At 49.1% G+C, this 15,939-nt stretch overlaps 1 protein-coding gene across 1 annotated transcript in view; it reads left to right on the plus strand.

Annotated features, from left to right (window-relative positions):
* The first annotated feature begins 3,993 nt into the window (after positions 1-3,993).
* LOC119978145 (bromodomain-containing protein 8-like) overlaps positions 3,994-15,939 on the plus strand; it is an 86,755-nt gene continuing 74,809 nt past the window's right edge. The window contains exons 1-7 of the mRNA XM_038819585.1: positions 3,994-4,109; positions 8,823-8,919; positions 10,996-11,065; positions 11,595-11,644; positions 11,745-11,867; positions 13,168-13,248; positions 13,412-13,476. Coding sequence (XP_038675513.1) covers positions 4,076-4,109; positions 8,823-8,919; positions 10,996-11,065; positions 11,595-11,644; positions 11,745-11,867; positions 13,168-13,248; positions 13,412-13,476 — 520 coding nt within the window. The 5' untranslated portion in view covers positions 3,994-4,075. The remainder of the gene's footprint in view (positions 4,110-8,822; positions 8,920-10,995; positions 11,066-11,594; positions 11,645-11,744; positions 11,868-13,167; positions 13,249-13,411; positions 13,477-15,939) is intronic.

Raw genomic sequence — 15,939 nt, forward strand, 5'->3', positions numbered from 1 at the left:
TTTCCGCCACCTGGAGAGCCACTAGGAACTGGTTTAGCACAGGGCTAAATCGCTGGCTTTGAAAACAGACCAAGACAAGCCAGCAGTACGGTTCAATTCCTGTACCAGCCTCCCCGAACAGGCGCCGGAATGTGGCGACTAGGGGCTTTTCACAGTAACTTCATTTGAAGCCTACTTGTCACAATAAGCGATTTTCATTTCATCTCATGCTGACATCAATGTGGAGGTCCAACATCGTATCCAATCCACAAGCGCCTCCTTCGGACAGCCAAGGATGAGCGTCTTTGACGACCACGACATCCATGCTGACACCAAGATCTTTGTGTACAAGGCAGTCGTCCTTCCAATTCTTCTATACGGCTCAGAAATTTGGACTGCATACAGTCTCCACCTCAAGACCCTGGAGAGGTACCATCAATGCTGTCTGAGATTAATTCTCCAGATCAGCTGTGAGGACAGGCCCTACTAACATCAATGACCTTTAAGGAGCCAAGAGTACCAGCATTGAGGCCCTATTCATCCAAAGCCAACTCCGCTGGGCCGGCCGAGCGCTTAAGATATCAGAGTCCTGACTGCCAAAACAAATCTTCACCTAGCTCAAAGAAGGCTCCCAAACAAGAAGACAAAGGAAGCGCTTCAAAGCCACCCTGAAGGCTTGCGCCAAGAAATACAACATAGGTGCCAATGACTGGGAGACCCTTGCTCAGGAAAGACCTACTTGGAGGAACATCTTGATTGAAAGGGCACAGTTCTACGAGGACACCCGATGGCAAGAGGAGGCCTGGAAGCAGAGCCTGAGAAAGGAATACCAGTGATCTAGACTCCAAGGACAGATCCCACCTCCCGGAAACACCTGCCAAGAGGGCAGTGGAAGATACGGCTCTAGGAACAGACTCATCAGCAACGCAAGAACCCACAGAACCCATGGCCAGTAACATAGAGTCTCTTAGGTGGACAATCATACCTGTTAGCTTCCGTCTCACTGAGGAGGCTTTAAGTCAATTTATATCCACCAACCTGCTCTGAAAACTGCCCACATTTTGGTAGCTGTGACAAATTCCACCACTGCAGCTGACACAATCCAGAACATTCTAAAGCAATCAAAAAAAAGTCACCCTTTAAAAAAATTCCAGGATCTGAATCCAGGTCTGCACCTTCACAAACAACAAATCGATCTTCTTTTGGCCATACCCTCTCTGTGCTCCGGGGTGTGGTTAAAATCGTTCCATTAGTTTTTGAGATAATACTGTTCACAGGCCAACTGGGGTGAAAAATTACCTCCACTTACTTTCATCGTGGTCACATACTGCTTCCAGATGTCCAGTGGCAGTGAAAAGTATTCTATTTCCTCTCTAAAGCCTTCACATCCATCCGAAAGTGCAGCGCTCAGATTTGGGCACAATACTCCAGTTAAGCCCGAACAAATTATTTATAAAGGTTCATCATAAAATCCTTGCTTTTGTTCTCTATGCCTCTCTGCCTCCCCGTGTCTGTGTGGGTTTCCTCCGGGTGCTCTGGTTTCCTCCCACAGTCCAAAGGTGTGCAGGTTAGGTGGATTGGCCATGCTAATTTGCCCATAGTGTCCAAAAAGGTTAGGAGCGGTTATTGGGTTACGGGGATAGGGTGGAAGTGAGGGCTTAAGTGGGTCGATGCAGACTCGATGGGCCGAATGGCCTCCTTCTGCACTGTATGTTCTATGTTTACAAAATTCAGGATCACTTCTTCAATCTGCCCTGCCACCTTCAGGGATTTGTGCAGGTGTCTCCTGCATCCCTTTACAATTGTCCCCACCAGGCACCCGGGTTTAATTCCAACGTTGGGTGACTCTCTGTGCGGAGTCTGCACGTTCTCCCCGTGTTTGCGTGGGTTTCCTCTGGTGCTCTGGATCCTCCCACAGTCCAAATTTGCACAGGTTAGGTGGATTGGCCACGCTAGAATAATAATTTTTATTGTCACAAGTAGGCTTACATTAACACTGCAATGAAGTTACTGTGAAAAGCCCCTAGTCGCCACACTCCGGCACCTGTTCGGGTACACAGAGGGAGAATTCAGAAGGTTCAATTCACCTAACAGCACGTCTTTCGGGACTTGTGGGAGGAAACCGGAGCAGCCGGAGGAAACCCCGAAGACACTGGGAGAACGTGCAGACTACACACAGACAGTGACCCAAGCTGGGAATTGAACCTGAGGCACTGGAGCTGTGAAGCAACGGTGCTACCCACTGTCTTACCGCGCTGCCCATAGTGTCCAAAGATTGGGTTGCCGCAGAATTGCACTGTATGGATTCTATTGCCTCTTATTGCTCTTCCTATTAAAATGAATCATGTCTTCTTGAAGTCTAACACCAACCTCCCCAGTTTACTATCTTGTTACAAAAGTCATGTATTCATATAGCGTCTTTCATGACCTCACAATGTCTCAAAATGCATAACAGCCAATGAGTAATTTTGATGTGGAGTCACTGTTGTAAGAAACGCGACAGTCAACTTGCGCTCAACAAACCTCTGCAATCAATGGCACATTAGCCAAGCTTACTTGTGACAGTAAAGATTATTATTATGTGATAATGACCACGGTCATCTGTTTTTTATGACGTTGATTGCGGGATAAATATAGGGCAGGACACTAGGGAGAACTCCCCTCTGCTTCTTCAAAATAGTGTCATGGGATATTTTACATCCACCCAATGTTATGGGCCAGGGTTTAGAGAACCCCAAAGTGTATCATGGAGTTCACCTGACCCACAACTTTTATTAGATTGTGGTATGGGGAGCACATGGCCCACTCTACAGGTGTGGTACAGCAGAAATGGAAAAGTATTTTTTAAAGCAAAACAATGTTTATTCTATGAACTCAAGTTAACCTTTTTAAAACATACAGTGAACATCTTTGCAACCATTAATTCAAATACAACCCCCAAAGACTTCAACACTAAGTAAACCTTAAGCTTTCCTTTTTAACATCCATACGACTTAAAAACATACCCTTTATTAGAAGCACATTAGGTTAAAGTCACTACTGAAAACATTTATAATTCTGAATTCACCAAATGATCAAGAGATAGTCTTTTGATGGCAGAGAGAATAGCAGTACACCTGCTTGGTCTGGCTTCAGCTCCAACACTGAAAACAAAATGAAAACACACCCTGCAGCCTGCTCAAAACGAAAGTAAAAAGCTGACAGACAGCCCAGCTCCACCCACTCTCTGATATCACTGCACTAGTAAACACGCATTTCTTAAAGGTACTCTCACTACAGATATTTATATACACACCCATTTATAAACACCAATTTCTTAAAGGTACTCTTGGGGCTGTTTAGCACAGGGCTAAATCGCTGGCTTTGAAAGCAGACCAAGGCAGGCCAGCAGCACGGTTCGATTCCCGTACCAGCCTCCCCGAACAGGCGCCGGAATGTGGCGACTAGGGGCTTTTCACAGTAACTTCATTTGAAGCCTACTTGTGACAATAAGCGAATGTCATTCATTCATTTCACATGACACCAAGCAGGCAGATGGAACCTCAGTTTAATGTCTCATGAAAAAGACAGCACCTTCAACAATGCAGCACTCCCTTAGTACTGCACTATATTTCCTAACAGTAAACAAGGTGTATTCTTGTGGGGGAGCAATCAATCTATAACCCACACCAATGCTGGGGCTATAATAAAGAGAGTAAACAGAAGTCCCAATTTTGCCAGGGCAGTGCTGGATCGTGATTAAACAGCCCACTGTCCTAACAATTTCCTCACTATTCAAACATCATAATTTTCAACTTTTCCCGTTCTGGAGAATCTTTAAGCGATGTTAATGGGAACAAGGCAAGGTAGCTGCCAGGACGATCAGACGATGCAAACTGGAGACTGGGGACTGTGCATACAGGTTACCCCCGGGCCTGTTGCCTGGTTACCCCCGGGCCTGTTGCCTGGTTACCGCGGGGCCTGTTGCCTGGTTACCCCCGGGCCTGTTGCCTGGTTACCGCGGGGTCTGTTGCCTGGTTACCCCCGGCCTGTTGCCTGGTTACCGCGGGGCCTGCAGGCGGGGTTTGGGACGGGGGGTCAGAGGTCGGTGCGCGCAATGCTTGCTGGGATGATGGCGGCCGGGAGCGGCAGTAAGTGAGAGAGAGAGACGGTGGCTGTGTGTGTGTGTGGGGGGGTGGTGACTGAGAGCTTGGAGGGGGTGTGGTGAGTGAGAGCTGGGGGGGGGGGGGTGTGGTGAGTGAGAGCTGGGGGGGGGGGGGGGTGTGGTGAGTGAGAGCTGGGGGGGGGGGGGTGGTGAGTGAGAGCTGGGGGGGGTGGTGAGTGAGAGCTGGGGGGGTGGTGAGTGAGAGCTGGGGGGGGGGTGGTGAGTGAGAGCTGGGGGGGGTGGTGAGTGAGTGAGGGGTGGGGTGGTGCGGTGAGTGAGGAGGGGGGGTGGTGGTGAGTGAGAGCTGGGGGGGGGTGGTGAGTGAGAGCTGGGGGGGGGGGGTGAGTGAGAGCTGGGGGGGGGGTGGTGAGTGAGAGCTGGGGGGGGTGGTGAGTGAGAGCTGGGGGGGGGTGGTGAGTGAGAGCTGGGGGGGTGGTGAGTGAGAGCTGGGGGGGGGTGGTGAGTGAGAGCTGGGGGGGGGGTGGTGAGTGAGAGCTGGGGGGGGGGTGGTGAGTGAGAGCTGGGGGGGGTGGTGAGTGAGAGCTGGGGGGGGTGGTGAGTGAGAGCTGGGGGGGGTGGTGAGTGAGAGCTGGGGGGGGGTGGTGAGTGAGAGCTGGGGGGGGTGGTGAGTGAGAGCTGGGGGGGGTGGTGAGTGAGAGCTGGGGGGGGTGGTGGTGAGTGAGAGCTGGGGGGGGGTGTTGAGTGAGAGCTGGGGGGGGGGGGGGTGAGTGAGAGCTGGGGGGGGTGGTGAGTGAGAGCTGGGGCTGGGGGGGGGGGGGTGGTGAGTGAGAGCTGGGGCTGGGGGGGGGGTGGTGGTGAGTGAGAGCTGGGGGGGGTGGTGAGTGAGTGCTGGGGGGGGTGGTGGTGAGTGAGAGCTGGGGGGGTGGTGGTGAGTGAGAGCTGGGGGGGGGTGGTGAGTGAGAGCTGGGGGGGGGGGGTGGTGAGTGAGAGCTGGGGGGGGGGGGTGGTGAGTGAGAGCTGGGGGGGGGGGTGGTGAGTGAGAGCTGGGGGGGGGTGGTGAGTGAGAGCTGGGGGGGGGGGTGGTGAGTGAGAGCTGGGGGGGGGGTGGTGAGTGAGAGCTGGGGGGGGTGGTGAGTGAGTGAGGGGTGGGGTGGTGCGGTGAGTGAGGAGGGGGGGGTGGTGGTGAGTGAGAGCTGGGGGGGGTGGTGGTGAGTGAGAGCTGGGGGGGGTGGTGAGTGAGAGCTGGGGGGGGGTGGTGAGTGAGAGCTGGGGGGGGTGGTGAGTGAGAGCTGGGGGGGGGGGGGTGGTGAGTGAGAGCTGGGGGGGGGGGGTGAGTGAGAGCTGGGGGGGGTGGTGAGTGAGAGCTGGGGGGGTGGTGGTGAGTGAGAGCTGGGGGGGGGGTGGTGAGTGAGAGCTGGGGGGGGGTGGTGAGTGAGAGCTGGGGGGGGGTGGTGAGTGAGAGCTGGGGCTGGGGGGGGGGGTGGTGGTGAGTGAGAGCTGGGGCTGGGGGGGGGGGGGGTGAGTGAGAGCTGGGGGGGGGTGGTGAGTGAGAGCTGGGGGGGGTGGTGGTGAGTGAGAGCTGGGGGGGGGTGGTGGTGAGTGAGAGCTGGGGGGGTGGTGGTGAGTGAGTGCTGGGGGGGGTGGTGGTGAGTGAGAGCTGGGGGGGTGATGGTGAGTGAGAGCTGGGGGGGGTGGGTGGTGAGTGAGAGCTGGGGGGGGGGGGTGGTGAGTGAGAGCTGGGGGGGGTGGTGAGTGAGAGCTGGGGGGGGGGGTGGTGAGTGAGAGCTGGGGGGGGGGGGTGAGTGAGAGCTGGGGGGGGGTGGTGGTGAGTGAGAGCTGGGGGGGGGGGTGGTGAGTGAGTGAGGGGTGGGGTGGTGTGGTGAGTGAGGAGGGGGGGGGTGGTGAGTGAGAGCTGGGGGGGGTGGTGAGTGAGAGCTGGGGGGGGGGTGGTGAGTGAGAGCTGGGGGGGTGGTGAGTGAGAGCTGGGGGGGGTGGTGAGTGAGAGCTGGGGGGGGTGGTGGTGAGTGAGAGCTGGGGGGGGTGGTGGTGAGTGAGAGCTGGGGGGGGTGGTGGTGAGTGAGAGCTGGGGGGGGTGGTGGTGAGTGAGAGCTGGGGGGGTGGTGAGTGAGAGCTGGGGGGGGTGGTGAGTGAGAGCTGGGGGGGGTGGTGAGTGAGAGCTGGGGGGGGGTGGTGAGTGAGAGCTGGGGGGGGGTGAGTGAGAGCTGGGGGGGGTGAGTGAGAGCTGGGGGGGGTGGTGAGTGAGAGCTGGGGGGGGGTGGTGAGTGAGAGCTGGGGGGGGGGTGGTGGTGAGTGAGAGCTGGGGGGGGTGGGGAGTGAGAGCTGGGGGGGGGGGTGGTGAGTGAGAGCTGGGGGGGGTGGTGAGTGAGAGCTGGTGGGGGGGGTGGTGAGTGAGAGCTGGGGGTGGTGGTGAGTAAGAGCTGGGGGGGGTGGTGAGTGAGAGCTGGGGGGGGTGGTGAGTGAGAGCTGGGGGGGGTGGTGACTGAGCTGGGGGGGGGGGTGGTGAGTGAGAGCTGGGGGGGTGGTGAGTGAGAGCTTGGGGGGGGGGGGTGAGTGAGAGCTTGGGGGGGTGAGTGAGAGCAGGGGGGGTGAGTGAGAGCTCGGGGGGGTGGGTGTGAGAGCTCGGGGGGGTGGGTGAGAGCTCGGGGGGGGGGTGAGAGCTCGGGGGGTGGGTGGGTGAGAGCTCGGGGGGGGTGAGTGAGAGCTGGGGGGGTGAGTGAGAGCGGGGGGGGTGAGTGAGAGCGGGGGGGGTGAGTGAGAGCTCGGGGGGGGGGGGTGAGTGAGAGCTCGGGGGGGGGGTGAATGAGAGCTCGGGGCGGGGGGGTGAGTGAGAGCAGGGGGGGGGTGAGTGAGAGCAGGGGGGGGGTGAGTGAGAGCAGGGGGGGGTGAGTGAGAGCTCGGGGGGGTGGGTGGGTGAGAGCTTGGGGGGGGTGAGTGAGAGCAAGGGGGGGTGAGTGAGAGCTTGGGGCGGGGGGGTGAGTGAGAGCTTGGGGGGGGTGAGTGAGAGCTTGGGGCGGGGGGGTGAGTGAGAGCAGGGGGGGTGAGTGAGAGTTTGGGGGGGGTGAGTGAGAGTTTGGGGGGGGTGAGTGAGAGCTTGGGGGGGGTGAGTGAGAGCTTGGGGGGGGTGAGTGAGAGCTTGGGGGGGGGTGAGTGAGAGCTTGGGGGGGGGGGTGAGTGAGAGCTTGGGGGGGGGGGGAGTGAGAGCTTGGGGGGGGGGGTGAGTGAGAGCTTGGGGGGGGGGGTGAGTGAGAGCTTGGGGGGGGGGTGAGTGAGAGCTTGGGGGGGGTGAGTGAGAGCTTGGGGGGGGGTGAGTGAGAGCTGGGGGGGGGGTGAGTGAGAGCTTGGGGGGGGGGGGGGGGGGTGTGAGAGGTTGCGAGCTTGAGGGGGAGGGGTGAGAGATTGCGACCAAAAGAGAGATCAGCTTGTGGAGGCAGACGGTATGTTGAGGTCCTAAAGTTAGATTTTGCATTTGGTTTCAAGAAGAGCTGCCAACGTCGCTGTGGAGGAAAAAATAGTAAACCGATGGGTGGGATAAAAATAGAGTAGGTGCTTAAAGGGTCAACAGTGAGTTTACTGGTTAACACTGTTGATTCACAGCACCAGGGACCCAGGTTTGATTTCCGGTTTGGGTCACTGTCTGTGTGGAGTCTGCACGTTCTCCCCATGTCTGCGTGGAGTCTGCACGTTCTCCCCATGTCTGCGTGGGTTTCCTCCGGGTGCTCCGGTTTCCTCCCACAAGTCCCGAAAGACATGCTGTTAGGTGAATTGGACATTCTGAATTCTCCCTCTGTGTACCCGAACAGGCGCCGGAATGTGGCGACTAGAGGGTTTTCACAGTAACTTCATTGCAGTGTTAATGTCAGCCTACTTGTGACAATAAAGATTATTATTATTACATTTTAGTGAGGAGCACCATTGTTATATACTTTTAATTCATGCATTCATTGTTATATACTTTTTATTTTTAATTACGGTTCATTACTTGAATGCCAATTATTACAGACAACAACAATTTTCCATCACACACTCCACACATAAATAGTTTTTAAAAAATGCAACGTGTGAAGGAAGAGACAACAAAGGAGTGGAAGGGAAATGGATGTAATACGGAGAAAAGTAGAGAACAAGTGCAATTGGTAAACAGAGAACCACATACAGCAATAACAGTGAAACAAAGTCCAGTCCCTGGAAAGAGATGGGGATAGAGGAATAAGGAGAATGGCAGGGAAAAGAAGAAAGAGAAAGGAGAAAGAGAGCTGAAGATGAGCATTGATCACACGTTCTTTTACCCAAGTCTTTGAGCGACATCAAAGAAAATACATTTGCAATGCATCATGTAATATTTGGGGCTATGCATAAATAAAAGTCTAAATAATATTGTTCCAGTTTTAGAGTTGTTGTAACAATTAACCATGGCTTCTGCAGTTTCTCATCACTTGTAAGTATAAATTTGGTCTTCCAGTATTTCGATTGTACTGTTAAAACGCTAGTTGTAATGGTCACTACGTTCCCCAACCAGTATGTTTCTTTACTATCTTGGATTGTCCTTGTAACTGACCTGGTTAGTTTGAACCTTACTATTCAAGCCAAGAGGAGAACTGTTGTGGTAGCAGAACATGGGTTAGTAGTTGCTATGGGTTTGGATTGATGCTATTTCATTTTTATCCTGTTTTATCTCTCCTCCCAGTCAATAATTTTGGACTCTCTCTTTCTTTCAAAGAGCACAAATTGATGAGTACTGGCCCGACTGAACCATGGTCAATCCGCGAGAAACTATGTTTGGCATCTTCAGTGATGCGGAGTGGAGACCAAAATTGGTGGGTGACACACAACAAAGTACAACTCAATCAGGAAGCTGCTAGATATGAAACGTTGCAGTCAGAGTTGAGATATATTCACTCTTTGAACTCGAAAGAGCCAAATTCAGTATTGCAAAGTTGACCATTTATTGACTGCGCACACAATAATTTTGAGTTAATGTAACAGGGTGAGGTGGATCGGCAATGCTAAATTGCCCCTTGATGCCCAAAGATGCACAGGTTGGATGGAGTTACGGGGATAGGGTGGTGGAGTGGGCTTTGGTAGAATGCTCTTTCAGAGGTGCAGACATGATGGGCTGAATGGCTTCCTTCTGCACTGTAGGCATTCTGTGGAATGCTGTCTCACTTTAATTGCAGCGTATTTTCTTTACACTTTGAGATTACAGCGGAGAAGAAAACTAACCTGGACTGAAGTTATGCCTGGAAAGTAAGGTTCAAATAGGCGGAGGGCACATAAAATTCTTTTAAGGGCCATCATAATTATCCTCTTCGTCGGACCATCCAGGATCGCCCGAAGGTGGATCCTGATGGGATGGAGAGCAACCTCTCTACCCTGTGCCCTGGCGTGGCGGGGGGACCTGTTGGAATTCTTGACTCTTGAGAAGGTTGTTTGAACTGAGGGGAAGGAGGGAGGGGTTCTACAATTCATGGGCATTATTCATTGTGCACTTTCAAGAACTGGATAACATCGAACATTAGTTTGGGGGGGGGGGGCTGGTTGGGAGGGGAACTGTGTGTTAATGGTGACTGTGGGTGATTCTTGATTCCTTTTTGTCATTTGTTTATGTTAACATGCGGGCTAATGTTTGGGGTTTGGTGGGAGGATGGGATTGTTGTTATTGATATGGGGATTGACATATTTGTTACTGATTATTGTTTATTGTTGGTGTTGGGAGAAAATGTGAAAAAGGTGGAGAATAAAAATGTTTTAAAAAGAAAAAAAATAATGATTCTCTTCATTACCTCAGATTATGCTGAAACATTTTTTCAGTATGTTTATTAGAGCAAGCTGAGAATAGACGTATTGCATACAAGTGAGGAGAGGAGGCAGGAGATTCCCTCATGAATATGATTGAAAAATCAGGAAATCCACTTGGCTACCATTTTACGCTTGCAGTTTGCAGCATTGTTAGTGGAAATGTTCCAGCCAGGCTGCTCTGCATCGTCTCCATGAAGAGTTTTGAAGGTTGTGTGGGGAGTTGTCTCGCTCTCCTTTCCATTTCTTGGTCACCTGGGGTGGTGAGATGAACAACATCTTTGCCTTTTGGGAAGCCTTTAATAATAGAATGGGTTTAGTAGGTTATAGGCTAGCTTGCAATGGGCATAGTCCAGCAAAATGTTAAACTCACTTTGAGAAACCAAGGAAATCATGTCATGCTAGACCAGGGGTGGGCAAACTACGGCCCGCGGGCCGCATGCGGCCCGCCAAAGGCATTTCTGCGGCCCACCAAGTCATTAAAAAAAAAAAAAAAAAAAATTTTTCTAAAAAAAAAAAATTTTTTTTTTAAAAAATTTTTTTTTAAAGGTTAATGGGTGGGGGGGCTGTTGGATTACTTACTGGCATAGGGTGGATACGTTGACTTGAGTAGGGTGATCATTGCTTGGCACAACGTCGAGGGCCGAAGGGCCTGTTCTGTGCTGTACTGTTCTATGTTCTATATGAGGCGCCCAGAATCATAACCGGGTGAAGTAATTATTTTACTTAATATACTATGCGGCCCTTTGTGAATTGTGAATTTCTGAATGCGGCCCTTGCACGGAAAAGTTTGCCCACCCCTGTGCTAGACCATGATACAGCAGAGGGTGCTCAACTGCAGTTGCATGTTAAGCGCACAATTGGAACAACGGTGAAGGAACATAACTTTTTATTTAACCTGTTCTGAAAACCTTGAAAACCTGATCAGGAATACTTGGTCCTGATGTTGGGTGTCTGATCGAATCATTAATATTCCTACTTTGAGCACCAACGTCTAAAAGAAAACAAATGTAATGGTAATTTTAAATGCTGATTTTAAAGTGTGCAGCAGATTATTAACGTGGAACCAACAAAGATTTGTCTGTCAATCTCTGCAGGGTATCGGTTAGCCGGGCAATCAAACCTTTTGCAGAACCCGGACGCCCACCTGACTGGTTTTCACAAAAGGCAAGAGCTCAATTTTTTGACCAGCTTAATGAAGGAAGAAATTTGTAAATCATCATAATACTTAGCAAGGTTTATTTAGGTTGTTGTGCGCCTCTGTGTTGTGTCTTGTGAATTCTATGTTGTTTGGTTAATTCATTGTCATGTTTTTGTTTTCCTTCTCTTGATTGGTTGCTTTCTGCTTTTTAATTGATTTTCTTTTTGCCTGTCAGACTGTAGAAAAGACATTCAAAAAGATAATTTTAACTCCATCAATCCCCCTCCCCATATTTTCCAAGGTTGAAACAGACCACCACCAATTCGGGACGGACAATCAATGTTGATACCCATATCCCACGATTGAATAAAAGAAAAGGCTTTGCAATTGGTGTTCTCTTCGTCACCCAAACTGAGTTTATGGCTCCATTTACTCTCCATTCTATCTCTGTAACATCGCCCACCTCCATCTCTACCTCCTCCAGTCTTATGATTGATGTACTGCGTCTGGGTTATCATAAAACTTGTACTTGTTTATGTTTTTTTTAATATATAGCATTGTGCATCGCAATATTCTGAACTGCTGGAGACGACAGAGACTCCCAAGTAAGTGTTTAATCCATATTTGTGTGCATGTCAGTAACTTAAAATCTTTCTTAAATATAATGGTTCCTTTATTGCAACGACCCCACCAATCCATTTGCAGGCGGAAGCGTGGCGAGAAAGGAGAAGTTGTGGAAACCGTGGAGGATGTAATTGTTCGTAAACTTACTGCTGAGCGAATCGATGAGTTGAAGAAGCTTATTAAAGAGACTCAGGAGAAATACAGGTCAGGACGGCACAAATTTGTTGCATTCATTATTTGGTCAATCTGCATATAAACAAATATATTTGAAAAGGGAAGGAAATCGTGATTTTGGTGTTTACACTGCCTTTGGCCAAGTGGTTTTTCAACAACTTAATCCAAGATATTGAGTCTTGGATAAGTCACACTCAGTTACTTTTTTGTGTCAATGCAGAAATTGATTCTCTCTAATTTGGATACTCTGGCTGGTCCAAAACTAATCCAGACTTGGTGCAGCGGTATATTTTTCTCTTTCAACTTTATCTGTTGACTATATATTCCTTTCCCTGTAAAAACAGAACTTCTACTGTTAAATGTTTTGTTCCCCTGTCTTCCCCGTGTAAACAATTGCTTCCTGTCCCTCGATTATTGCTTAACATATTTCTTTATTGTTTTTTAACTACTGTGTTTTTAGATTTTAATTTCTTGAATGTGTTTCATGTTTGAGACTGTGTTGACTATTCATCTAAATATAATGTCTAGTCCACAAAATCATTATTCACCTGTGATAAAGGAGAAACTAAACTGCTTAAGAGGTTTAACATTCTAAATCTTTGAAAGCCCTTTTGCAAAATATTTAAAGTTTCATGTTTAAGAACATGTATGCTGTTTGTGCCATTTTAACCTATGCAGGGAATTAGCAGATAGTTACAGATGGCTACATGTTGTTTAGGTAATAGTTTCATGGTGTCAGTGTGTTAGTTGGGCATGTTCATCCGTTTACCTTCAGCTGCTGCTGGTCCCAAAAATCAATGTCTTATCTTGCAGTGGATTATGTGTCAAGGCTAAAATGTGGGTTTACCTGCCTTTGTAAATGACAATGTTGAAATATTTTCAGGTTGTTTGTGCAGATGGACATTGTGAGCGATAATAACTAATAGCTGCCTAATATTATAAGGTGGAAAGTATCTGGACTGACCACTGATGAGCTTGAAACTTGCAACAGACTTCTAATGAACGGCACGGTAGCACAGTGGTTAGCACTGTTGCTTCACAGCACCAGGGTCCCAGATGCGATTCCCGGCTTGGGTCACTGTCTGTTGGAAGTCTGCACGTCTCCCATATGTCTGTGTGGGTTTTCTCCGGGTGCTCCGGTTTCCTCCCACAAGTCCCAAAAGACATGCTGTTAGAATTGGACATTCTGAATTCTCCCTCTGTGTACCCGAACAGACGCCGGAATGTGACGACTGGGGGCTATTCACAGTAACTTCATTGCAGTGTTAATATAAGCCTACTTGTGACAATAAAGATTATTATAATTCATATTTAAATTTGGATTCCATAGGAAAGTGAAGAGAGAAGCAGAGCTGATCCAAGCTGGCCATGTAGATAGTAAACTTCAGGACACTTGGAATGATATTGTCGTGTAAGTATGGAAAAAAGATGAAACAATGAGCGGGTATTAGCTTTATTATCTAGTAGTGAAACCAAAGTCGGAATTGTTAAATTTTCTGAGTGGAAATCTCCCGTGTGAATTATGGTTGTCTTGTAAAACTGTGATCTTTGCTTTTTGCCCTTTTTTTTAATAGAAAGAAGAAACAGGAGGAAGAAGAGGCTGAACTGAAAAGACGTGCAACAGAAAGTGCTTTCCAGGGTACGAGCTATTTATGAACTCAACCTTTTTAAAAGGATGAAGGGAGAGTGTTCAACCTCCTCGCCCATGATTTAAGCACGTATTCTTCAGTGCATTTTGTCAGAAATACTGATTTTGCAATGAAAATGAAATGAAATGAAAATCGCTTATTGTCACGAGTAGGCTTCAATGAAGTTACTGTGAAAAGCCCCTAGTCGCCACATTCTGGGGAGGCTGGTACGGGAATCGAACCGTGCTGCTAGCCTGCTTGGTCTGCTTTAAAAGCCAGCGATTTAGCCCAGTGAGCTAAACCAGCCCCTTTCAATTGAAGCATTAAACTGAGGCCCCGTAAGTCTATCCGGGAGATCAATTTAACTCTCAGTACCTATTTGGTGAAGTTTTGAGAGTTATCCGGGTATCTTGGTCAACCTCGATTGTTAATTTTCTTCCCGTGCTTTGGCAGAAGTGGGAAGATTGAAAGTGTCAGAACATAGTTAGGAAGATAATCTTTAGGTAAAACGGGTTCTTAAACCATATTGGAGGTGCGCGACAAGGTTAGTAAAGGTGCAAAGGCAGGTTATAAATGCACGAAAAGGGATTTTGGCAGGGATTTTCAGATGTCATGTCAGAGGTCTTGGAAGGGAGGGTGACTCCGAGTCTAGAGGTGGCAATATTTGGAGTATCCGAAGATCTGGGATCCCAGGGCGGGAGAGAGGCCGACGTTTTGGCCTTTGCCTCCCTGGTGGCCCGGAGACGGATTTTGCTGGGATGGAGAGACTCGGAGGCTCCAAAGTCTGGGGTTTGGATCAGTAACATGGCAGGGTTTCCTAGGTTCGAGAAAATGAAGTGCACCTTAAGAGGTTCTTTACAGGGGTTCGCTTAGAGGTGGCAGCCGTTCGTCGACTTCAAGGAGAATTGACCGTCAGCAGGAGGGGTGGGGGGGGGGGCTTGGAATTGACGAACAAGAGTAGGAATCTAATGTGCGGCGTAGTTCGGGTTTAGGGCTGGGTGGAGTTGGGTATGATATGGTGGGGTTTTTGTTTGTGTTGGATCTCTGAAGTTTAAAATGTTAAAATTATAAATGCCACAATAAAATATTTTCTAAAAAAAAAAAATGGACTGGGATCCTGAAACTTGTGTTGCAGTACATGCAATGCAATAGTCAGTTCAGTTCAATCAAACAGCACTTTTGACATGCGGAGCTGATGTGAAAAAACACTGGAATGGTTCCTTTATTCTGACCAAAGTCGCTTGATATTGATTTAACTGAGATTTTTGCCGTTTGACCGTGATTTTCTTTGAGATTTGAGATGGCGGTAGCTATATACTAATACCTATTCCAAGTTCCATTCTTCTGGTGTGGATTTAGCAATTGAGTCTTAATGGGCTGTTTAAGTCTGAGGATCACCAAACCTGATGCATAATTTACTGGATCGACATTAGGAGTGGAACCACAGCCTTTATTAAGGATATTGAAGACATTTGCATTGGCTCAACTGTTGGGACAGAGCAGGGACAAAACCGTGGACTTTATTAGTCGATACAACTTGGTTGCCCGCTATATGGTACAGTTACCAACTGACATATCTTGGGGGAATAAATGCTTTTAGAGTTTCAATAATAAGGACAGCTGTTGCATGTCAATTTTTGAACCAAGAGCAGCACGGTGGCGCAGTGGTTGGCACTGCTGCCTCACGGCGCCGAGGTCCCAGGTTCAATCCCGGCTCTGGGTCACTGTCCGTGTGGAGTTTGCACATTCTCCCCGTGTTGGCGTGGGTTTCGCCCCCACAACCCAAAGATGTGCAGGCCAGGTGGATTGGCCACACTAAATTGCCCCTTAATTGGAAAATATGAATTGGGTACTCCAAATGAATAAAACAAAAGGAAAAAAATGTTTTTGAACCGATACTTCACAGTTGTGGAATTCTAGTTTAAGATCATTCTGCATTTCAATTTACAATCTGTATTAAGTAGATAGATGATGAGCGAGAGTGTAATGTTTCTAGATTTTCTGACAATGCATTAAGTTATGAGGAGACCACAGTGGCTGCAACAAGATATAGACATTTTAAGCAAGTGGGCCACACGGTGGCAGATGGGGTATAACGTGCAGGTGTTATTCACTGCGGGAATAAGAATAGGGAAACAGGATACTTTTAAAAGCTGTGACACCACATCTGGAGTACTGTGCACAATTTTGGTCTCTGTATTTCAGGAAGGATATACTTGCATTGAAGGCAGTACAGCAAAGATTCACCAGATTAATTCTGGGATATTCCATAATGAGAGGCTCAGTAACTTAGGTCAACACAGCACTCTGGAGTTGAGAAGATGAAGCTATTGAAACATTCGGTATTCTGAAGGGACTTGACAAGGTAGAAACTGAGAGATTGTTTCCCTTGGCTGGGAAGGTAGAACACAGGGGCACATGGAGATAATCGATCACTCAGTTCGGACTGGGCTGAGAGGAAGTCTCTGCAAAGA

This window comes from Scyliorhinus canicula, chromosome 15 (assembly GCF_902713615.1).
Source record: "Scyliorhinus canicula chromosome 15, sScyCan1.1, whole genome shotgun sequence".
Taxonomy (NCBI): domain Eukaryota; kingdom Metazoa; phylum Chordata; class Chondrichthyes; order Carcharhiniformes; family Scyliorhinidae; genus Scyliorhinus; species Scyliorhinus canicula.